Below are 25,784 nucleotides of genomic sequence, written 5' to 3'. Positions count from 1 at the left end.
GTCTAATTAGAAAGTCTTTGAGGGCACTAGAAATTGTCAGCCTGGAGAGAGAATTATTATCTGTTATTCCTGCCTTATTCTTTAAAAAAGTATTCTGTTATTTATTGAGTATTTCCTATATGCCAGGAATGTACTAGGCATTTTATATTAATCAATAAATCAATTGCTATATTACTAATAACTATATTAACATATTTCTAGCATATTATAACAGTCCTCGGAGACCTTTCCCCAGGTATGGGGGATATAGCAGTGAATGAAATAAAATCCCTATTCCCATGTAGCTCAGCTAATAGGAAATGATAGACAGTAAGCACAAACATGTGACTGTATATAGAATGTCAGATAGTAAAACGTGCTATAGAGAACAAGCAATCAGTTAAAACAGGGGTCTCCAAACTACGGCCCGTGGGCCACATATGGCCCTCTGAGGCCATTTATCCGGCCCCCACTGCACTTCTGGAAGGGGCACCTGTTTCATTGGTGGTCAGTGAGATGAGCATAGTTCCCATCGAAAATACTGGTCAGTTTGTTGATTTAAATTTACTTGTTCTTTATTTAAAATATTGTATTTGTTCCCGTTTTGTTTTTTTACTTAAAAATAAGATATGTGCAGTGTGCATAGGGATTTGTTCATAGTTTTTTTTATACTCCGGCCCTCCAACGGTCTGAGGGACAGAGAACTGGCCCCCTATGTAAAAAGTTTGGGGACCTCTGAGGTAAAGAGTACAGGAAATGTGGTGGGGCCGTGTGTGAGGGAGATACTATTCTAGATGCTGTTTCCCTTTTTTATAGCTGATTCCAAATGCCATGCTAGGCTGTATTGCAAAATGATTATGAGCCCAGGTTCTAGAATTGTAGACATCTGTATTTGACTCTACATTCTCCCACTGATAATCAATGTGATCCCAAACAAGTTATGTCTGGACCTCAGTTTCCCTATGTGTGAAATGAGGATAATGACACTTCATAGGATTGTTGGGAGGACAAAGCAAATCAAATCAAATCATCCCTATAAAGCACAAGCACAGTGCTCATCACCACAAAGCAAATGCTCTGAATTTATCTAATTCATTTTGCTCATTGACCCCCTACTTGGATATCTAGCTTCTTGCAAAATACCATGATAATTATTGTATCACCACCAGAGGAAATAGTCCATTAAAAAACAACAACATTAAAGAACAACAACAAACAGCTCAGCAATAGAGAAATCACCTGTGCTGGACACAGAAAATTGGCCAGATAACTTATGAAACTTATGCTGTTGCTTCCTTCTGGAAACAAAGCTAAAAGACCTTTGTGGCACATAAAGCAATAGCTTTTATTTTTGCCTTTTTTTCTGCTTGGATTTCTGTTGCAGGGAAGACAAGCTCTGTTTCACCATGAAGCAGCAGGAGCAGAAGCAGGTCTAAGTTGTCCAAGGAGTTCGGAGCCGGACAACACAGATCTTTTCCTCTACGGGCAGGGTTGGGAGTTATGGAGTCAGTCGCCCCCTGGAGTAGGGTCTATATCTGGGCTCTACCCTTTGCCATTTTGGAGGTTTCTGCTCCAGAGAGGGTCCTGAGCTGATGAAGTCTGATGTTGCTGTGCCCATTCCTGCTGTGCCAATCTCCTTCCCTCTCCTGGAGAGGGTGCTGTGGGAATTTGATGCCCAAGGAGCAGCCTAACTTGGTAAATGGCGTTCATGCTTAGGACCAAAGTCCATTTCATCAGCCACTGCCCAAGTATGTACTCAAAATCCCGATGTGGAACTCTAGTAAGGGCCTGAGCTGGAGCGCCCAGGAAGTTAAAGGCTGGAGGGCTAAGCTGGACCTACTTTTCCCACCCGCATGGGACTGGCTCATCAGGCAGGGTTCAGTAAGAAGGCAGACACCAAGAGTGATTTGAGTACAGAGAATTGAGTGTAAGCAACTGTCAACTGGGAATCAAGTTGTTAGGGTCCCTGAAAAAATCTCTAAGGTAGGCCCTGGTGGTGGTTCAGTGGATATAGCATCCTTATGGACGTCCCTGGTTCGATTCCTGGTCACAGACACATGAGAAGCTATCATCTGCTTCTCTCCCCCTCCTCTCCCTCTTCCCTTCCCACAGCCAGTGGCTCTATTGGTCCTAGCGTCATCCCTGGGGGCTGAGGATAGTTCGGTTGATTCGAGCATTACGGAGGTTGCCAGGTGGATCCTGGTCAGGGCGCATGCGGGAGTCTGTCTCTATCTCCTCTCCTCTCACTTAAAAAAAAAACAACAACTCTAAGTTACATGGAAGTAGCAACGGCAGGGAAGTTAGCACCTCTCGGGCTGAGAGAACAAAGAGGAAAGATTGGAATTACTAAATTTAGGAACTTGGAAGAGGGGTCGTGCGGAAGTGAAATTCAGACCTCTGGGGGGCTGCTGTGCTGGTGTCTGGTACTGGTGTCTGGGTGGCTGCCACGAGGCTGAGTTTGACTGGTGTCTGAGTGGCTGCCACGAGGCTGAGTTTGACTGGTGTCTGAGTGGCTGCCACGAGGCTGAGTTTGCGAGTGCTGGGAAAACTGCAAATGGGACCCAATGGCTGCAGAAGGGATCTGCTGTGAGGGTGAAGAGCAGTTGCAAGGCTATTCTAGCAGGAACAGGAAGGAGTGTGTCCCCTGTCCCTCCTCTAGCCGGAAATCAGAAAGTTCTCTTCTGTATAACGTGGAGATGGTAATACTTGGGACTAAATCTCTTGTGGTAGACCCATAACATATGGTAGCTATGTTGTTCAGTCATTGATTATAGAAATAATAATAAGCTTGATTACTTATTATTGATGTTGCTAATAGTAAATGGGAGAGACTAGAGATCATTTATTTCACTCCATCATTGTGCAGATGAAGAAACTGAGACATTGTATGGAGGTTAAGAGCTTGAGCTATGGGGTCAGTGAGACTTTGATTCAGTTGGTTGCTGTTTGTTTCCGCTTACTGGCTCAGTGACCTTGAGTAAGTTGGTCTCTCCCAGCTTGGGAGTGTGGAGAGGACTGCAGGAATGAGTCTGTGGTCTGGCCCGCAGTAAGTGCTCAGTGAGCAGCACTGGAACGTTGTGCTTGGTGAGCAGGGCATCCCTGAGGGGAGGGCTGGTTGGTCAGGACAGTGACTGTTCCACAGAGCAGACATTTCATGTGAGCCTGGACTGTCCGTGAGAGTATGGTAAGAACATCAGACGCCAGCCATAGTACCACCAATGATTTGTTTTGCAATATTGAACAGTTACCCTATTTCTTCTCCCTCTGGTTTTTCCCTGTAAAGATTTTGATATTTGACCTTATGTCTACTTCCTGAGGTTTTCTGGAAGCTGAAAAATGAAATGAGAGTCTCTTGACACCCGAGAGCATTGAAGGAGCTCAAAAATAAACACCGTCAGACGACTAGTGTCTACTTGGTGTACCATGGCAGTACTAAACCAAGGACGCTGGGCCTGCAGGCTGGATTCCTGCTTCCAGATCTCAAATTGTTCTTGGTATAGTCAACTGTTCATTTTTATGTGCTGACTGGGAAAGTTACAGCATGAATAAAAGGAGCCAGCTGGTGTTGATTGCTCTTTACTCTAAAGCTTGAGGAAGGCATAAGAGACTATATTTTAAATCTCATCTTTCACCTGATCTCTTTCTTCAAAACTATGAAGCTACAGGATGGCTCAAAGGCTACCGGAAGAGAGTCAGTGTGCCTGAATAATCCACAAACAAGACAATACTTATCTCTGTATTGTCAGTTATTTAGCATGTGCTTTCACATCAGGCGTTGGGCTACACTATTTACCTTTTGTCCTTATAGTAACTCTGAAGAGGGAGGTGTGTTCATTTCCATCTGTTGCTTCTCAGTTGAATCTCAGGTGTAGAAGGTGAAGTGAATCATGCTTCGCAATTCATTGTGCAGTTATCGTTGGTCTGTGCAAGACCTTCTCTTATGTTAGTTAATTTGCTTATTCCCTTTTATTTATGTACCGGATGCTCATTCACCTCCCTTAAATAATCAATCTATTATATTTAGTGTGTATCGTTTTTTTTGTATGTGTTCTTATGGAATATATATTGTGGTTTTATGTATGTGTATTTTAAATTTATATAATATGGTATTGTGTTATATTTCATTCTGTCTCTAACTTTTTAACAACTGCTCTAATCGAAGCATAATTATTTTTAAAGACCACATTGCTATGGGTTTACTTAATCAATTGCTTCCACTTGTGACATAAAACTCTATAGTGTGCACCCACCACAGGTACACAATCTCCTTCCTAGTGACAGACACAGCCGGGCTGCATTGGTGTCAAAGTTCGTACTGCCACAAAGAAGCAGTGTATCAACACGTCTCCTTTGGGGCCTGTGTGAAAATCACTTTGGGCTATAATAGGAAGAATGGAATTGCTACTTCATAGGGCAAGCATAGGTTTCCTATGCTTAAGTAGTTGCCATAGTGTTATAATCCCCATTTTACAGATAAGGGAACTGAGGTTTTGAGAGTTTTAATAGCTCACCCAAAGTCACATAGACAGTAATTAGCAGAACCAGAATTCAAAGTCAGTCAGTCTTGCTCCAGAAATTCTACTGTTAATGTCTATGCCATCATTCTCTGAATATTTGAGACTTGAGGACATGTGACAAAAACATGAAAGTAAATCTTATTGTTTGTAGTTTTTATGTTTGTAGAACGGAGGAATCCATGCGGACTGATTTTTTTTCTGAAGCACGTACTTCCCTCTATAGTTGCATAGTAACTGTTTTTCTCTCACTTTCATATCTTGTGGGTCCACAGCAATAAGAGCTGCAATGATCATCCAAAATTGGTACCGAGGGTACAGTGCTCGGTTGAAGATCAGACAACGTTACGCTCTCACCATCTTCCAGTCCATTGAGTATGCTGGTGAACAATGCCAATTGCAGGTCTGTTTTGTAAGCTTGTCTCTTTTTTTGGTAAAATGCTGCTCTTTACACCTTGCTATTGAAAGAATGACAGGGTGGGGCCATTTTTCAGCTGAAGAACCTTGGTGAAAGGCTTTAACAGAAGATACAGTGACATTGTCTTGGAACTAGCTATTGAGAGAGAGTATGATTTGGATAAGGATGGAATTTTTCAGTTCTGAAGTTCACATTTTTAAGAGGGCTGCCAGATAGCTTGTTAACTAATAAAAACAGTCTTATTCTATTTTTGGGTACATGCTCCAGTAGGAAGTAAAGTTGTTACTTTATGAAGAAAAAATAAACAGCTTTAGGACTTAAAAAGTGGAAGAATTTCTTGGGAACAAACCTATGAAAGTTCTAGAAGAAAATACAGTTAAGTGAGGAAGGCCTTTTTCAAGCTGGCAAGAAAAGATCTATAAATACAGCTTTAACGCTTATTGATAGGAAAGAGTCCTTTTTATTAATAAAAGATCTTAGAAAGATCTCCAACATAATTGTTAATGAAAAAAATCAACTTGTAGAACAATACGGAGTTTTATTCCATATATATATGAAAGAAAATTAGACATTCAGCAGAAGTCTGGGAAAAGCTATACATACACTGAAGTGTTTCTAGTGGTTATTTCTGGGGACAGGAGAGGTATTAATAATGAGTGGGAGTGGGTAGAAAAGGAGTTCTCATTTTCATGCTGTATTATTTGTAGTTTTCAACAATCATTTGTCTATAAATTTATCACATAATCTTAAAACATAAGAACATTTAAAAAAGAAATGCTCTATTTATTCTTGGCAGCTATAAAATGATATAATATGATTAAAAAATTATATACTATGATTCAATCAGATTCTCCCATTGCCCTGGTTCAGAGTTCACACTGGTGGGCTGTCCTTGTAAGCACCGTAGAAGGTAGTGAGGAGTATAAAGGTAGAGTGAGCTCCCAAATTGATATGCTTTGTATGCACACATTCCAGTATTAGTACTTTCCTTAATATTGACTCTTTTTTATACCAGATTTATTGACATACAGTTCAGTTAAAGTGTAAAATCGAATGGCCTTTAGTGTATTCCCAAAGTTGTAACTACAATACATTTTAGAATATTTTAATCACCCTCCCCAGTAAACCTTCCCCCAAACTCTGTACTCTTTGGGTATCACTCCTCATTCCCCCTCCCCAGCCCCTGGCCACCACTAACCTGTTTTCTGTCTTTATGGATTTGCCTTTTTCTGGCCATTTCGTAGAAATAGAATCACACAATATGTGACCCTTTTATGTCTGGCTTCTTTCACTGAGCATGATGTCTTCAATGTTTATACATGCTGCAGTGTGTATCCGTACTTCTTTCCTCTTTATGGCTGAATAATATCCCATTATATGGATATTGTACATTTTGCCTCTTCATTTTTATGGAAACATATGTTTTCAATTCTCTTGGGTGTTTATCTAGAAGTAGAATTGTCAGTTCACCTGGTAACTCTGTGTTTAACTTTTTGAGTAACTGCTAAATTGTTTCCCAAAGCAGCTGCACCATTTTACATCCCCAACAGATGTTTTATGAGGGGTCCAATTTCACCTCATCTTTGACAACTCTTGGAATTATCTGTCTTTTTTATTATAGCCACTCTAGTATGTGTAAAGCAGTATTTCATTGTGGTTTCTAGTAACTCTTAATTGACAAACCCATCAACAGCATTAAAATGATACATTTTGGTATTTGTATGGAAGGTCTGTGTTCCCTCGACCCCCAGACCTATTCCCAGGTTGATAAGGTCCCTGGTGTTCACTCTTCACAGGAAGCAGGGCTTGGAGAAGGCATCTGTGCTATGTAAACACAGGTCTTTGCAGATAATTGGTAGGCAGAGAGGGAGCACCTAGGTGACGGTGGGAATGCTGGTGGGTTTCCATCTTTCCCACCCTCCCTCCTTCCTTATTTCATTTCCCATAGCCCTTATTTTTCACTCCATAAGACGCACCTGACCATAAGACACCCCTAGGGTTTTAAGGAGGAAAAGAAGAAAAAAAATATTCTGAACCAAATGGTGTGTTAAAATATTTAATAAAATACCATATTTTTTGCTCCATAAGACACATGGGCATTTTCCCCTCCACTTTGGGGGGAGAAATGCATCTTATGGAGCAAAAATTACGGTATATATATTTGCCATTTAAGACTCTCCCTTAATTCTGCATGTCGCTACCAAAGGAAAAGAAGAGATCATAATGAACGAAATCTAGTAGCTGTCTTAGGCTGGTTTCCTAGAAACAGCAGCTGAGGCTGGGGTTCTGGTACAAGTGATTTCCTAAGAGAGTGTTCTGAGGAGAAACCTGTGAGGAAATGAGGAAAGAGAGATCAGACGGGAAGAAACTAGGCAAAAGTGTGGTTTCTGAAGAAGCTTAACCTCAGCATGATCCCACCGGGAACTCGGAAGTGTGAAATGCATCCCAGTTCATCCCACCCAGTGGCAGGGCAGGTGGGGGGCTGGGCTGTAACACCCTTGCTTCAGTTTTCTATGGGCAGCCCTCCAGGAGAGCTGCTGTATGGCATTCTATACAGCTTGGGGAAGGTGCTGCCCATCTGGAGAGCAGTACTTGGGAGGAGGGGGCAGTTAAAGGTGGGACCTACTGCAACTGGCAGATGGGTGCCCCAGAAGAGTAAAGGGAACTTGCATGGAACACCGACAGCATTTGCCACAGTAGCTGTTTGGGCTTCATGAATTGATTAATGTATTTTTATTTTGACCAGTTATCGAATTTCTTTTCCTTCTTGTTGGAAAACTACGCAAATATGCAAGAGAATGATCCAGGTAAGTTAAAATTTAGTGTTTTGAAAAGCAGTCATTAAACATTGAATTGTCCGCAAGATATGAACTCTGAAGATATGGGAACACTAAACAATTTAAGATGCCCACCTGTCTTGTTTATGTGACACCAAACTGCTGGTGAAATCAGTTCAATTGGCTTTTTTCTTCTCTCACGGCTTCTCTAATGGGTGTCAACTAAATTGACCATTTAATTCTTTCACTTTCAAAAAACTGAATTAGATTTCATTCAGCGTTCTGAATTCAGCGTTCATTTGTTGAATACCTTCTCTGCACCACAATCTATTGATATACAGAAGTAGCTTAGTAAGGGGGATCTTATTTTTTATCCAGGAATCTTTTTTTGCTGAGAGATCAAAATACATCTTATTTCATAAAACAGATCTGGGAGAAATGGTGGACTAAACAGAGTTGGCTCCATCATGTCTCTGTTTTCTGCATAGATGTCTGTCTTTCTATTTATCTATCATTTCAGAGACAGGCAACATAGGTGTGGTTCCAAAAGGATTTTAAAATCATAGTTTTTCACAAAGCATGTATTTCCCCCTGCAAATTAAAATATGCCTGTTATCATCAAGGTAAACACTAGACTTTAAAACTTTTTTCTTTAACAACCATTTTGCTCTAATTAAAAATAATTATGACATCTAAGAGCATATTTTAAATAATTTAGTGAAAATCCTTCAAAGCGGCAAAAGAAGGGTGGTTTAATGCCATGCTTTGAGCTAAGTACATATGTTGGAAACTAATTAAAGCATTTAATGATTTATGGAAGCATTCTGAATGGTAGAATCTCCAAAGCTGAGGAGGGGGGAGTGGGTGGAAGTAGGTATTTTGCCATTTTCTTTCTTTCAGATAATTGCAATTTGAAGAAAATTGTTTGTGCTTTATTTTCTTTGGCAAACATATTTCTGACAGGAAATATAATAATGCTGAAATGAAACAGCGCTCACTCATTCTCCTAATGCCCTGATATTTCAATCTGACCTGTGTATCAGCATCGCTTATGGAGCTTCATAGCCACAGATGGCTGTGTTCCAGCCCAGAGATAGTTACTCAGTCTGTTTTTTGTGTTTTTTATTTTAATTCTGCAGGTGATTTAAAGATATATTTAAAATTTTATCAAAGAAGTGGACAGTGACTTAATCTTCTTAATGTAAACTTTACAGAAACTTTACCTTACAGAAAAGTACACAAATCATAAGTACATGACTCAATAGATCTTCTCAAAGTAAACATACCCTGTAACCTGCACTCAGAACAAGAACAAAACATTATCAGAGCCACGGAAACCCCTCTGTCCTCCCATCACTCCCTGCGTTGCTACATCGCTTCTTTTCTGACTTCTACATCCCAGATTCGTTTTGCTTGTTTTTGAACTTCTCTAAATAAATGTAAGCATAGAGCTTTGAGTCGGGTTTTTTACACAATGTAGTCTTTGTGAGAGTCATCCATGTTGTTGCAATCTGGTCATTCTTATTGCTGAATAATATTCCATGTTACAAATATACCAAAAATTATTTATTCCACTGTTTCTAGACCTTTGTGTTGTTTTTAGTTTTGGTAATTTAAATGATACTGCTATGCACATTCTTGTATATGTTTTGGTGAACATATGTATTCTTTTCTTTTGCTGTGTAGTCATTTTCAGTTATCTATTGCTACATAAAAAACCACTCCCAAATTTTGTGGCTTAAAAACAACAGCCATTTCATTCTGTGGGTCAGGCCTTTGAATGTGGCTCAGTGGGGATGGCTTGTCTTTGTTTCAGGTGGTATTAGTTGGGCTCCCTCCACCTAGCTGGGAGGCAGGGAGATCCAAGTGGTTTTACTTACATGTCTGGGAGTTTTCGGTGTTAGTTATGAACTTGGACACATTAATTCTCCTCATGCAGCCTCTCTGCCCAACAGGATAGCCTGGACTTCTTTACATAGCAGCTGGGTCCCAAGAGGGCAGAGGCAGAAGCTGCCAGGCCCCCTAAGGTCTACGCTCTGGAACTCACTCAGAATCAGTTATGCCATATTCTGTTTGTCAAAGCATGTCCCAGGGCCAGCTGCAGATTCAGAGGGGTTGGGAAAGCTCCAGCTCTGCAGGGAGCAGCAGCGGCATTATATGGTACAGGGATATGGGCACAAGGAGGCATGGTTCAATGGGGGCCTGTCCTAAAGACATGCCACAACCCAGGAGTAGAAGTTTTAGGTTATAGGGCATGCATCTGGTCAGCTTTATTGATACTGGCAAACAGTCTTACAAAATTGTACCAAACAGTACAGCCACCATGGGACAAGAGTTCTAGTTCTTCCACATCCTGTCAACACTTGGAATTGTCTCTCTTTTCTGTTTTGACCATTTGGCAGGTATGTAGTGGCATCACATTTCTGCTTTAATGTGCATTTCCCTGGTGAGCAGTGAAGTTGCTCACCTTTTTTGTATGTTTATCAGTCACCTGCACATTCTGCTTGGTGATGTGCCTGTTCAGGTGTTTTGCTCATCTTTCTATTGGGTTCTCTGTCTTTTTCTTAGCAATTTGTATGAGTTCTCTAAGTATTCTAAATATAAGGATATGAATCTTTGTTACATAAATGTATTACAGATATCTTTTCCTAGTCTTAGCTTTTATCCTCCCAATATTTAAAATGTCTGTTTTTTTGCTGAACAGACATTTTTTACTTCAGTGTAGTACAATTTTTTTCTTTTATGGTTAGTACTTTCTCTATCCTGTTTTAAGAAATCCTTGCATATGTACACACACATGCACACATATATATGCATACATATAGACACACACACTCATTTGTGCAAAAACAAATACAGGATAAACCAGAAAGCAATGGCATTGTCTACCTACAGGAGATGAGCAGGGAAGAAAGATTGGGAGAATGAGGATTGGGTGGAGGGATGAGGTGAGAGTGACACTTCTCTAGGTATAGCTTTTGTAGTTCTGACTCAAAGCCATGATGATGTTTCAAACCCCTAAAAGATATTCAGGAACAGAAGGTGTATATGTGTGTATATGTTTCCAAAACAGAATACACACTGTGACAAATGAACATAATTGTATTACAAATGATAGCAATCATCAGAAGGAGGTAGGGAAGAAAAAAAACGAACCTAAGTAACATTGGAAAATCACATCTTAGCCATAATGTGCCTTGGTAGGACTTCATTTTTACTTAGCCTGCACGGGTTTTGTTTAGCTTCTTGATATCTGAATTTATATTTTTTGGCAGACTTAGAATATTTTTATCTATTCATTATTTAAAATATCTTTCTTTACAAGTTTAAGTTCTTTTTCTTTGTGACTCCTTCTGCTTTTAAATGTAGAAAGCCCTGAAATATTTAAAATGTTATTGCTTTGTATTTCTATGCTTTTTATAGTTTGGTTTTTAAAAAATTTAACACTTAATAAATTTTAAATTTTTATATATTAAACTAAAAAAGGAAATTTTGATGCCTAATGTTTGAGAACAATTAACAAATATAGCTACAAAGAAAATTTTGAAATAGTTAACCAATTTTTCCCACAACATTTATTTCATAATTTATCTTTTTACCATGATATGTAGTGCTTCCTTCATAACATTTATTTAAAAATGTGTAATAGGGCATATTCTGGGCTATCCTCTTATATATCTCTTGATCCTAGAGTATTAGAATCATGTTGATTTAGTTATTGTCTGTAGCAGAAAAAGAAATTTACAGATTATTGCTATAGGTTGATTTCATTAAAAATTTTTCCAGCCTGACCAGGTTGTAGCGCAGTGGGTAGAGCGTTGAACTGGGATGTGGAGGACCCAGGTTCGAGACCCTGAGGTCGCCAGCTTGAGCCCGGGCTCATCTGGTTTGAGCAAGGCTCACCAGCTTGATCCCAAGGTCGCTGGCTTGAGCAAGGGGACTTTATATTTTGTTGCATTGGCTAAAGATAGCAGAACAATGTTAAAATGAAACAGTAAATGTAGGCATTATTGTTTTATTAATGATTTCATGGAAAAAACATTACAATTGATTTAAATTTTAAAAATTATATTAACGAAGTATCTTTCCATTCCCAGTTTCCTGAGTTTTTTTTTTAAAGATTAGGAACAGGTGTTAAATTTTATGAAATGTAATTTTGGCAACTATTGAGTTTCTTATATGGGCACCCAACTGTTTTCATCAAGATTCATATTTTAGAAATGAAATAACTATAAATACAGTTCAATTGGTGCTTTTCTTTCCCCAGCAATATCTGGAACTTGTTTTCAAAGTGACATGTGGGTGGTAGAGGCAGAATTTTTTTTTTAATTATGGGATTAAAAACTTTCCCTCTCTAGAGTTTGAGTCTGTACTGGATAAAAGAAAGGATTTTGTGTAGGGGTTTTTTTTGAGTTATTTTTCTTTAGAACAGCTTGTAAAGGTATCATTCAGTTATAACTCAAAATTTTATATTTAATTAGTTCAGATTCATGTTGACAGAATTGTAACACAAATAGGTAATGATTAATTCTAATTACATGTTGCACAAATCTTCATATATTGTTGGCATTTGTTAAACTATTTTTATTTGTTATAACAGTTATAGCTCACAAAGGCAGCACTTGCATTTGAAATATTAAAGCTTTTGTTTTTATACATGATTCCCATTAGCTATATGTTAGGAAGAAAATATTTGTTATTCTTTTTGTAAAGCCAGCGGGAGGATTGTGATTTGATGTCCACTGATATTTCATATTAAGTCATTTTGACCAACAATTGATTTAGGGAAATGGTGCTTTTTCACTATTTATCACTGAACTTATAAGGAATGAGGGTCATCCAATGCTTCAAAGGAAGGGCCAAACTGAGCTGCTGCTGCTGCTTCTGCTTCTTCTTCTTCTTCTTCTTCTTCTTCTTCTTCTTCTTCTTCTTTAAAGAAGAAACAATGTTTTTAGTTTGTTCTTAAAAAACAAGACTGACTTTTAATAACATGAACTAATGGAATTGACTTGATGTGTCAGCTGATAAGAAAGGGAGAGTTGACAGAGGATGGTCGAAGGCAATGATTAGGAAAGGAAAGTCATTTCTTGTTTATATCTCACAGAGTTGGAATTACTCAATAAGTCAGTTATAAGATGATATAGTGAAACTGCTGGGCTTGTTTTCTTTTTGTTTGTTGTTGTTTTCCCAAGAGGAGCCTGATATTTCAGTGTGTAGAGTTAAGAAGAGGGAAGTTTTCCCTTGGAGCAAGCTGCATCTCTAAGAATGGCTACCAAATAGAAATGAGTGGCTTGATCATTAAGATAGTTCTATAGAGTATTTAGGCTTTGCTGCCTACATAATGAATCTGAGATAAACTTTACCAAGATGCATGGATGCAGACTTGACTTGGGGTGGTGAACACACAATACAATGTAGAAATGATGTATTGTAGAGTTGGGCACCTGAAACCTGTATAATTTTGTTAGCCAGTGTCACCTCAACAAATCAATGAAAAGGAAGAAAAAACCAAATTTCCAGACGCAGCCATTCCACATGTCCGCAATAAATATCAAGCTGCCTAAAAAAGAAAACTTACCAAGATGCTCTGCATTTCTAGTTTTCAAACATAAAATGAAATAAGTTACTCTCAAATCTCAAACCAAATCTAAAAGAAAAACAACTTGCTGGACCACATTGAAGATAGAAAACTCCTTATAAAAGATCATCAAGCATTACTAAAAAATACTGCATGCACTATAATTTAGAAAGCATTTTTAAATTACCAAGTATTATGGGTTTAGGAAAAATATTCAAGTTTAGTTCTTAACTGTAATGTCTTAGAATGAGTGAACTATGGAAAAAACATATTATGTGTACATCTGCTAACATCATACCTTCCAAACATGTCTACTCTGAACATTAAAAAAGATAGAAACTGCTTGCTGACAACTTCTGATTAATGACCTTAGTAGCAATTTAGTGTTAATGAGTTGAAGAGTTTGTCATCATCCTCCGTATTAGTTATCTGTTACTGTAATAATACTGTGTATTAAACAACCACAATAGTTCAGTGGCATGTAATAAACATTTCTTTCTGCTCCTAAGTCTATAGATTAACTGAGCACATCTGCTGATCTTGGCAGACTTGATTTGGCAATGTTTGGGGTCTTGGCTGGAGTTCACTCATGTGTCTGGAGGTCTGCTGGCTGGTGTCTGATCTAGAATGGCCTTGACTAGGGTGATTCCGTACTGCTCCACATGGTTTTGGAGCTTTCAGTAGGCTAGCCTGGGCTTCCTGGTAGCGCATGTTTTCAAAAGAGAGAGCATGGAAACAAACAAGTCCTTGTGAGGCCTTGGTTTGGAACTGGTTTGGAACACTTCCACCGTGTTCTTTAGGCCAGCACAAGTCACAAGCCAGCTTCAAGGGCTGGGGAAATAGTCTTGGTCAGAGTAGCTGCAAAATCACATTAAAAAGAGCATGGCCAGAGGTTGGGATAGAGAATTGAGGTCACTGTTGCAATCAATCTACCATATCCCCTTTCATCTTTCTCCACCTGAATTTGCCAGATTTCTGTTCTTAGACTGATCATTTCATGGCAGTCTAGCAAGAAAGGGATGCTGGATGGATTTCAGCACCTACTGAAAAGGGCAGTGTGGGCAATGTAATATGGAAACGTGTCTGTGAGAGAGGTCCATTGGAATTTCTGCCGATGCTTTGTCATCTCACTTTATCTGCTTTGTTACCAAGAAGAAAAAGAAAATCACATCAGAAAATTTGTTTTTATGTGAAAAGGGAGACAAGTCAATTACAGCTAAGTGAAATGTGAAGTGTTTAATAGGAGAAACGTTGAATGCTGCAGTTTAATTTTCTGTAGTTCATGAATAACAGCAGATGTTTGAATAAAATACAATGCATCATTGTGTTTCCAACCCTATTTGTAAAAACCTGAGATGTAAGAGTTGGCAAAAAATGTAGATTAGAGCTTCAGAGCGTTAAAATACTTTGATTGACCAGTTTACCCTGTGCTTCTCCCTTCATTCCCCACTGATGAACTCACTTCTTTGGTAAAATGTGCACTCAGAGTGGGATGATGGTGATTCATGTATGTGTATCTACTGGTTTCAGAACAAATCATTCTTCATGGTTATATGGAGGATGTCTTGGTATTCGTAACACTTAGCACAGTGTCTTACATGAGCTAGACAGTCAAGAAAGGAGTTATTGCATTTAAGTATGGGAATGTTCATTTTGCCCCCCTGTTTTTTTCCAGCGTTAGTAAATCGACTCTTTGGTTGCACCCCTCACGACAAGGTTAGGCAGGATTATATTGGGCTGATAGAGGTCCCAGAGTCCTACAGTGGCCCTCGGCTGAGATTTCCACTCAATTCTACCGCTCTTCCTACACTGATTGAGGCCTTTAAGAAGCAGGAGGTAAGTGGAAGCAGATACTGCCTTGATTCTTGTACATCACATGTGCTCAATGACTACTGAAGGAGTGAGTAAATGAAAACACTACAGCAGAAATGCGTTCCCTTGGGGAAAAGCTTCATATTAAGTGAGAACTACTGCCTGCATTTGCTTAACCCATTAATTAGAAGTATCCTCAGGTGCACAGAAACCTCCTGTCTATAACTTATGGCATTTCCTTTTTCTGAGATATAATTCACCATTTAAGGTATATAATTCAGTGGGTTTTAGTCCATTCACTAGATTGTGCAATCATCAGCAATCTCTAATTTTAGAATATTTTCATCACCCCCAAAAGAACTGTCATACCCATTACCATTCCCTCATCCCCCACCCCGGCAACCACTATTACTACTTTCTGTCTCTATGGGCTCATCTATTCCGGATATTTCATACAAATGAAATCATGTAATATGTGGCTTTTGTGTCTGGCTTCATTCATTTAGCATGTTTTTATGGTTCATTCATGTCACAGCATGTTTTGTTCCTTAGTTTTATGGCTAATATTCATGTTCATGGTATATACTTCTTTAAAAATTCTGTTGAATGTGGTTTGCTGGTACTTTGTTGAGAATTTGCAGTTTTAGTCGTAAGGAATATTGATCTGTATTTTCTTTTCTTGTGTGTCTTTATATGGCTTTGGTATCACGGTAGTACTGGCCTCATAGAATGTTTTAGGAATTGTTGTTTCCTCTTCTGTTTTTTTTTGCAAGGATTTGAGAAGGATTGTTGTTAATTTTTTAAATGTTTAGTAGAATTCACCAATGAAGCTGTCTGGTTATGGGCTTTTGTTTGTTAGGAGGTTTTTGATTAACTAGATCTGTTTGTATTTCCTCTGTCTTTTGAGTCAGTTTGGTAATTCGAATGTTTCTAAGAATTTTTCCATTTTATCTATGCAATTTGTTGCTGTACAATTGTTCATAATAGTCTCATAATTCTTTTATTTCTTTAAGGTTGGTGGGGATGTCCCTACTTTCATTTCTGGTTATACATAGTTATTCGCATTCTTTCTTTTTTTCTCTCTGTCAGTGTAGCTAAAGGTTTTGACTTTTGTCGAACTTGACAAAGAATCAGCTTTTGGTTTTGTTGCTTCTCTCTGTTGTTTTTCTGGTCTCTATTTCATTTATCTGTACTCTAATCCTTATTTTCTTCCTTCAGCTAGCTTTTGGTTTAGTTTGTTCTTATTTTCTAGCTCATCAGTGTTGAGTGAGGCTTTTCATTTGAGATCTTTCTCTTTCTTGATGTAGGTATTTATGGTTATAAATTGCTCAGAGCACCACTTCTCTTCATCTCATAAGTTCTGGTATACAAGCAGTCCCTGGGTTATGACTGAGATAGGTTCTATAGGCATGTTCCTAAGTTGAATTTGTATGTAAGTTAGAACAGGTACATTTACCTAGTAAATGCAACTTAGATGGATGTTTGTCTTCACATAGTATTTATTTTTACCTTCTGTGCATATAAATACTTAAACGTTTTTAAACATACAAAACCTATCTTGTTCATAACCTGGGCACTGCCTATATTGTATTTTCATTTTCATTTATCTCAAAGTATTTTCTAATTTCCCTTGTGATTTGTTTTTTAACCTATCAGTTTTTTAAGAGAATGTTGTTTAATTTCCACATATTTGTGAACTTTCTAGTTTTTGTTCCGTTGTTGATTTCTAGTTTCATTCCATTGTGGTCAGAGAAGATACTTTATGAGCCTAATCTAAGAAGATACTTGCATGAGTCTAATCTTTTTAAATATATTGAGGCATGTTTTGTGGACAAAGATCTGGTCTATTCTGGAGAATGTTCCTTGTGCACTTGTATAAATGTGTAGTTTGCCGTCGTTGGGCAGAACATTCTATAGATGTCTGTTAGGTCTAGTTGTGGGTGAAGTCTCTGTTTCTTGAGCTTGTGTTCAGCTGGTGTTTTAACAGTTTTCTTGAACTCCAGGAGCTATTAAAAAAGGGAAACAAAAGAAAAGAAAAACGTAGTCTTTGCAGAGTGGCTCTGTGTTGATACCTGTTCCCTGCCAAATTTAAGTTAGCCTTCACTTCCTGCTTGCACTGAGCCATTTTTCAGTTGCTTTTTCCTGACTTAGCCTTTGCTTGGTTGCTATAAATTTTGACTGTTTTCCAGAGCTCTGACAAAGTTGATTATGACACGTTTTTTTTTGCTTGATTTTTAAAGTGTTTCTGTGAAGGAATGGGACCTTTGAGCTACCTACTCCATTATATTTTCTGACATCACCCCAAAACCCTTTTTCTCCGGTTAGAAGCCTAAGGACATATCCTAGAAGTAAGAATAAACTAGAATAGACTAGGTATTGAAGCAAAGCTTTGAACCCTCTAAGTCTGAGAATGAATTGAGATCATCTTACATAGCTAGTACTCCTAGCCACTTGCCAAAAGAAAACTTAAATTCTCTCTGGAAGAAAATAGGCCTCATGTTATTTCCCCAAGTTTCCATATACCGTGTCCAGAACTTAATACATATATGAATTAAGGACAGGAGGGTACAAGATTCATGAAAGGAACTGAGGCTTTAGAATGCTTTTCTATATCCTTAGCAGTTAGTTCTTGGATAGACAGGAAAGAAGGGTTTCTCCCCCCGATGAACATCCAGGGCCCTTCTCTTTGCCCCTAATTCTCACATTACTTCAAATCCTGATTCCTGTCCTTTAGAAAGGTTAATAATGAAAACTCGCCAAATTTAAATAAAATAATTTTATTATTTTAATAGCTACAAAAATGGAAATTTCAGGACATTATGAATCATGATTGTTCCAAAGGGTTGAACATCAGTCCTGAATCCCATGCTCAAAGCAACATCTGAACAATATCCTGTATTGATTTGACCCCTGTCTCAGCCTTCAGTAATCTAAACCAGTGTTGTACAATAAAAATAGAATGTGAGTCACATACATATTTAAAATTTTCTAGGAGTCACAGTAAAAAAGTAAAAAGAACCAGGTGAAATTAATTTTAATAATATATGTTATCTAACATAAACAATGATCATTTTAACATGTAATTCTATTAAAAGTTTTTAATGAGACATTTAACTTTTTTTTCATACGAAGTCCTTGAAATCCGGTGTGTGTTTTGCCCTATGGCGCATCTCAATTTCAACTAGCCCCATTTCAAGTGGTCAGCAGCCCCATCGGACCAGTGTCTCCTGTAGTGGACTACCAATAGTCCTCGCTCCTAAAATGGTGCTGGCATCTGGTAAATTGGTGCTGGCTGTACTAATTTTGGCTTATGTATTTGGAGCATGTTATAATTAGAAGGAGAACAACACACTGGACTTAAAAACACAAAAAACCCAGAGAAGAAAACAGAGTAAATCTGTCCAAAACAATGACATCATCGAGAATGGACCTGCATGGTGGCGGGAGTCAGGGCAAGGGGTAAAGGGGGTGAAATGGGCACATTGTTGGAGTGAGGGAGTTATATCGGGTGGGACATTTGAATCCACGTTAACACAATAAATTTAAAAGAAGAATGTAATTGCAGGAGAGCAATGGAATGAATGGTCATAATAGGAGATACTCCAAATGGTTTCTTTGGTTTGAGATATGCTTTATACTCATACTTATACAATATAAAGTGCTGGCTGTCCTGTAAACTCTCACATTTGTGTACCAACAATTGAGCCACACCTTGGACGCCTGGATCAGGAGTTCCTAGGGCCTTGTCTGAGTTCCTTTTGAGATCTCTCAGAACCCAGCACCACGGCCTAGAGTCAGTCCCAGCTGGCAGGATGTGTCAGACAAACGCAAAGCAGCCCCTCTTCAACAGTCTCTCTCTACTTGGCCTTCTTGTTCTCTCTCCTTACCCTACCCTCTCCTATCCATCTATCTATCTATCTATCTATCTATCTATCTATCTATCTATTCACTCTCTTAGGGCTAGGGAGTCTCCTGTTTCCCCATCACTTCTCTTGGGCTTTACTGATCAAGAATAATCAGAGATGTTCTGTGAATGGGTGATGGTCAGTTAAGAGCATGAGAGTATAAAGGTCCTAGGAACCATTAATTCAATTTACAAATCTCTAATGAGGGCTCATTATATGCCAGACACTGTGCTAGAGTCATTTATTTGGGAATAATTTGGAGATGACCCTGCAATACAGCTACCTGAATTGTGCTCATATACTCCCCCTCTCTAGTTTTCTACACAGTCATGCTTTTCTTCCTATTTGTCATATCTATTTCCTCTGCTTTGCCCTCACAGATACTCCATGCCTATTATGTTTTAGTGGTTCTGTTTGAAACTAAGGAAGTCCTGAAGCAAATGCCAAATATTGTTCGTATAAGAACTGGTCCCACCAAAGATATAACAGTCTGCGGTAAGTTTCAGAGCAGAGTTGCCATATCAATATGTCGGAGCCTCTTGGTTCCACGTCATTCGCCTAACTTGAAAACTGCATAAATTGGACTGTGTTAAGGGGATAGAGTTATCTATCATGATAATACTGTTCCCCATCTTGTCTTTGTTTTGCATGCCAGCTGGCAGGAATTAATTATGTGAGAAATTAAAGAACTCATAGCTTTTTATAAAGGCAGGCAGCATTTTAATATGGAAAGCCACCCATGGGTGGAATAAGTGTTCTTTGCCCTCCACCTCGCTCTCATTATCTCTGCTCCATGTTGCTCTTCCTAGGTGGCCCTCGGAATGCTGCTTTTGCTCGGAAGAGAAAAGCCCAAAGCAGGGTGGAGATTAAACTCTTCTCTGCCCTTGGCTGCTGTTTTAGATTTTTCCAACTGGTCTCTGCAGCTTTTAGACGAGTGGGAATGTCCAGAAATCTGTTCCTTGTTCTTCTAAATAACAAGACTGAGATTTTGTTGTCCTATAGGCCAGCCTGGCAGGATATTGCTTCAAGAAACAGTACACATTGAAATTCAACACAGTTGGTGCTCAGCATGCTTGCAACTGTCAGAGAGTGGAGTGCGTGGAAGGAACAGCTACTCCCTTAACTTCTAATTAAGCTTTTAGGTTACAAAACATTATTGTTGTTTTCCAAATCAATTTTTAGCCCATATTTCTTTTACTTTGGCAGGTAGAAATGCATTTGACAACCTAATTAAATTATCTCTCATTTTAGCATCTGCTAGTGGTGACAGGGACTTGATGTAGTGGTAGATGCTCAGGTTTCTGAAGAGTCTTTAGTGGTTCAGTTCCAGCCTAATTGGGCCACCACATCTCTGCCTAGTAGTTGAGGCATTTCAGCAGAGGTGGCCTTTTATTCCAGGCCTCACCAGCTCTTTATTTTCATGGAGACAAAGGACTTAGAGTCATGAGGCTCAGGGAACCATGCCTACCCATGAAGCCTGTATCCAGGGCTAGATTTGCTATCAGAGGGTAGATAATAGGCCAAAAAGAGAATGGGACCTGTTCCCACATGTTTCTAGTATATATACCTCCAGTTGCCACTCTAGACTTATCTCTGGATAAAAGGATCTAGAATCCTGGAACCACACAGTGTAAGAATGAAAGGGTTCTTACAGAAATCACCTGTCTATGACTTGCTCTCACAGATAATATTGAGGCCCAGAGAGAGAAACATATCTCCTTCCTTGCATTACTATGTAATAATTATTATTATATAATAACTCCCCCCACCCTCATCCCAGGCTCACTCAGTTTAGTTAGTGGCAGAGTCAGGATTATAAATCGTGTCCTCTACCCTGACTACATAGCTCAGTTGGTTAGAGTGGTGTCCAGATACACTAGGGTTGCAGGTTTGATCCCCATTCAGGGCACATATAAGAATCAACCAATGAATGCATAAATAAGTGGAATAGAAAATTGATATTTCTGTTTCTCTCTTTCTGTCTCTCCCTCTCTGTCTTTAAAATCAATAAATAAAAATTTTTAAAAATCAGGTCCTCTGATTAGAGCCAACTGCAAATCTGCTATGCTAACCCTGCTTCATGCACTGCTCTGACTGAGATTTTATTTCTCATCAAAGATTAGAGATTATAGGCCCTGGCCAGTTGGCTCAGTTGTAGAGTGTCGGCCCAGCATGTGGAAGTCCTGGGTTCGATTCCCAGCCATGGCACACAGGAGAAGTGCCCATCTGCTTCTCTACCCTTCCCCCTCTCCTTTCTCTTTATCTCTTTCTTCCCCTCCCGCAGCCAAGGCTCCATTGGAGCAAAGTTGGTCCGGGCGCTGAGGATGGCTCCATGGCCTCCACCTCAGGTGCTAGAATGGCTCTGGTTGCAGCAGAGCAACTCTCCAGATAGGCAGAGCATCGCCCCCTGGTGGGCATGCTGGGTGGATCCTGGTCAGGCACATGCAGGAATCTGTCTTTCTGCCCCCACCTACCTCCCAGTGTCTCACTTCAGAAAAATACAAGAAAAAAAAGATTAGGGATTGTAGACAAAGATTAGGGAATATAGATTGATTGGACAGTTCCATTCGGTTACAGATCCTCACATCTCGGGCATCTATTTCCAGGCTTTTCCCACATAGCACCATTAGTAGAGAGAAAAGCTAGAAAAGCCAGCGTCAGTAGGTTCCCTTAGCATAGGAATTACTTTGTCTTTAATAGCCCCATTGAACTTAGAAAAATTTGGTCATCATTTAAAATAAAATTTTAAATTAGGGTCATTTTTTTTTTTTTTCATTTTTCTGAAGCTGGAAACAGGGAGAGACAGTCAGACAGACTCCCGCATGCGCCCGACCGGGATCCACCCGGCACGCCCACCAGGGGCGAAGCTCTGCCCACCAGGGGGTGATGCTCTGCCCATCCTGGGCGTCGCCATGTTGCGACCAGAGCCACTCTAGCGCCTGAGGCAGAGGCCACAGAGCCATCCCCAGCGCCCGGGCCATCTTTGCTCCAATGGAGCCTTGGCTGCGGGAGGGGAAGAGAGAGACAGAGAGGAAAGCGCGGCGGAGGGGTGGAGAAGCAAATGGGCGCTTCTCCTATGTGCCCTGGCTGGGAATCGAACCCGGGTCCTCCGCACGCTAGGCCGACGCTCTACCGCTGAGCCAACCGGCCAGGGCCTAAATTAGGGTCATATTTTTAAAATATCTTCTGTTTAAGGCAGTATTAGGGAAAGGAAAAGAAATTTGTGATGAAACTTTACTGTTATTTTAATTTCCAGCTGCATATTTTACATGCACATCTAAACATGCCACATGGTTCTCAACATGCATGAAATATAGGAGGTGTTTTGTGCCCACTTTAGCATTACATGTACTAACATTGGAACAATGCAGAGGAAATTAGCATGGCCCCTGCACAAGGATCACAGACACACACACACACACACACACACACACGAAATATAGGAGGAGTTTTATTCTGAAGTTATGTTATAAATGATAACCAATTCTGCGCTGATGTTTTTGTTTGCAGTGGAAATACCTTTCTGTAGCTATCTTTCCATGATATAAATTTTACTTTATGCTGTCAAACTAGAAGTTAAAAATATTTTTATAGCCCCTGCTCTTAATTTGCTGAAACCAATTTATTTTTTAGCATGCTCACTGCAACAATTCTGTCTACCCAAATTTTTGAAAGACTAGTCATCCTGAAGACAATTAGGAAAATAAAATAATTAAAAACATATATTTAACTGATAAGTAAAAAGTCCTTCCATTTTTATATCCTTAGATTTGGAGGGAGACCATATGAAAACAATGAGATTTAAGTATATGAAGGTGTTAATAAGCTCTAATATTAATATTATAGTCATTTTATAAGTATGTGCTGCTGATAAGGATTTTAATTTTATTATTACCATTATAATTGGAGTCTGTTGTTGCATATATTTGGTTAATTTTGGTTGTGGGTTTTTAAGTAAACTGAGGAAAAGTTCCTATTTTAAATTCTATTTGGTAATTAAGTTGGATACAAAGAATAAATATTTATGATCAGAGCTTATGAAAGACAAATATTTACCTAGAAATAGTTATCCAAATAGGCCTTTTGAATATTCATATATTCAATCTTGTTTTTAATTAATGGCTTCATATTTCATACAGTTTCCCTTTAGCTGGCTGAGCCCTGGGCGGCTGGCTCAGTTGGTTGAAGCATCACCCCGAATTGCAGAGGTTGCTGTTTTGATTCCTGGTCAGGGCGCATAGAGGAACAGATAGATATTCTTGTCTGTCTCTCTCTTGGTCTGTCTCAGTTCTTCTCTCACTAATATCAATAAATAAAAAATTTTAAAAACCAGTTGGCTGAGTTGTATAAAGCCATGCTTTCATTTTTATTTTCTATAACTGTCTCATCTCATCCAAAGAATGTACACTATCTACTCACAATTTTTAAGTTTCAGATGCTACTGCTGGAACATATTCTTTAAAACATGGCTTAAAAAAAGTTACATATTTAGCAATTTCATGTATTTATTGAGTTTCCGCTATGCACTAGGTACAGAGGAAGCACTTGGGGGGTTAATGCCAGGTTGATCCAATTGCTGCTCTCCTGAAGATTATGGTATGCAGTAATCACTAAGAGCTTCAGTTTTGAAGTAAGAGAAAGTTAAGTTTGAATTCCAGCTGTGATACTTGGTTGCTGGGTAACTTTGTATAAGTTACTTAACTACTCTGAGACTCCTTTGCAAAATGAGAATAATGAAAATAATACCCATCTCATAGAGTGGATCTAAAGATTGAACAAGATAATCAATGTAAACCCATAGTACAGTGCTTGGCACAGAGGAAAGTAAGCACTGTAAATAGCAGGAGTGAATAGATCATTGCAATATTGGATGTTGTACCCTAGAGAAAAGGAGGGAAAATTCCATAGAGTGCTATGGAAACAAATTGTTGAATTGATATCATCTTAGGATAAAAACCCAATGTCCTGAGAACACTCAGAGTATATTAGCAATATTTCAGTTTTAAAATTCTGTAAGACTATGGTCATTTTCTCGTTTCCTACTGAATCGTGATTTTTCATTTGTACTCCAGGTGACTTGCATGGGCAATTAGAGGACCTCCTTTTGATCTTCTCTAAGGTAAACGATTATTTTGCTAAATACTTGCATTTTTGTTGGGGGAGGGCAATCCTAGGGCAGATAACAATATTTTATTAGGGATATGTACAAATACAGATGTAATATAACTGTTTTTATCCAAGAAGCTGAAAGATTTATAGAGTGTATCTTTTGGGGTTTTTTTTTTACATATATTTCATTTAAAAATTTAAAATTTGTGTTTTTGTTCAATATTATTGTTTTCTGTGTAGCTATTAGGATTTGCACCTGATTGCATTTATGGTCCTTATTGCATCAGAAATGTCTAGGTAGCACAGGATGGGGAGGGAAGCAGTCATCTTATTTTATGTTGTTCAGAAGTGAGCCTCTCCCATATTAGTCTTGTCTCCCAATGGACGCTAACTATGTATGAAGGAAGTCCCCCACAGTAAGTTCCAAATTGTTCTCTTCTCTACCCCATTCACCATTGCTGGGCTCAGTTGTTCGTACAGTGCCATGACTCCTCTTCATTTGTTGGGCTTTGGTGGTGGGAGTCCTTCCAGAGGTCACCGAGCAGCTTGGTCCGTGTAGAGTTTCTTTACATCTCTTGGATGGGAGTCATTTCTCTCTTTGAGCCAGCAGTTGTCAACTGAATGTTTGCTTCTGGGATGACTGCGTGTAGAAAACGGATCTGGGTTGACCCCTGCCTTCACAGTGCTACCCCTTTATCTCTCCCTGATTAATGTGTTATCCCCACAAGTAGCATGTTGAATAATTGGCCAATATAGATATCTCAGATGGGCTGAAATAAAATAGATTCTGATGGCCAATCAGTTCTACTCTTTGGAGACTGTGGGAGCTTGAGTAAGCCACGTAACTTCATAAACCTTCATTTTCCTTGTGGCTGCAATATTCTTGAGCTTCCACCTCATAAGAGGTTGTCTTGTAAATAAAATAACATAAATATCCAAAAAGTTTTTTTAAAAAAAGATTTTATCTATTCATTTTAGAGATAGTGAAAGGTGAAGGGGACAGCGAAGCATCAATTCGTAGTTGCTTCCTGTATGTGCCTTGACCAGGCTAGCCCGAGACTGCAAACCAGGGACCTCAGCATTCCAGGTTGATGCTCTATCCATTGTGCCACCACAGGTCCGGCTAAAAGCATTTTTAAGTATTATATTTTCATGAAAATGAAAGGTTTTAATGTCATGCATTCAGAATGGAAGCTTGGAAGGAAATGGAGCAGGCCAAACCAGGAATGCATAAATGGAGCTGGCACTTAAGAGGCGATTCAGTTGAGACTGCAGGAGGCCTAAGCAAGGATCTAGGGCATGACAGCCAGGGTGGGGTCAGAGGACATAGAAGGCTTACCGGGCAGTGGGTTGGTATGAGGAGGTCCAGGCAAAGGTTTGCTGAGAGGGAGTTCAAGGTGCCGGTCAAAGAGAAGTTCTGGAGGTCAGCCCCAGAATCCAAGCTGGGCAGGGAAGGAAGAGAAGCCACAATGGGCCAATCAGCTGGGAGAAGCAAGAGGGTGGATGGATTGGCTGTTCTCTGAGGTCAGGGAGTAGGCTGACTGCAGTGAGGGCCTTAGGAAGCAGGATGGGTGGGAAATTGCAAGGGGAGTAATTCTAGGGGATGAATGGGCCCGAGGTGTGGTGCAAAATGTGGCCAGCTGAAGCAAGTGAAAGAAAATAGTGGACATGAGGAGGTTAAGTAGGAGTATT

At 39.2% G+C, this 25,784-nt stretch overlaps 1 protein-coding gene and 1 pseudogene across 1 annotated transcript in view; both read left to right on the top strand.

Moving 5' to 3' along the window:
• Window positions 1–25,784, top strand: part of PPEF1 (protein phosphatase with EF-hand domain 1) — a 128,903-nt gene that overhangs the window by 52,241 nt on the left and 50,878 nt on the right. Inside the window, exons 12-16 of the mRNA XM_066250124.1 lie at window positions 4,769–4,896; window positions 7,658–7,718; window positions 14,942–15,102; window positions 19,364–19,478; window positions 24,056–24,102. Of these exons, the coding sequence (XP_066106221.1) occupies window positions 4,769–4,896; window positions 7,658–7,718; window positions 14,942–15,102; window positions 19,364–19,478; window positions 24,056–24,102 (512 nt within the window). The remainder of the gene's footprint in view (window positions 1–4,768; window positions 4,897–7,657; window positions 7,719–14,941; window positions 15,103–19,363; window positions 19,479–24,055; window positions 24,103–25,784) is intronic.
• LOC136317992 (U6 spliceosomal RNA) lies at window positions 22,311–22,424 on the top strand (annotated as a pseudogene).

Source organism: Saccopteryx bilineata, chromosome X, assembly GCF_036850765.1.
Source record: "Saccopteryx bilineata isolate mSacBil1 chromosome X, mSacBil1_pri_phased_curated, whole genome shotgun sequence".
NCBI lineage: Eukaryota > Metazoa > Chordata > Mammalia > Chiroptera > Emballonuridae > Saccopteryx > Saccopteryx bilineata.
This window is presented reverse-complemented; position numbering and strand designations above follow the sequence as displayed.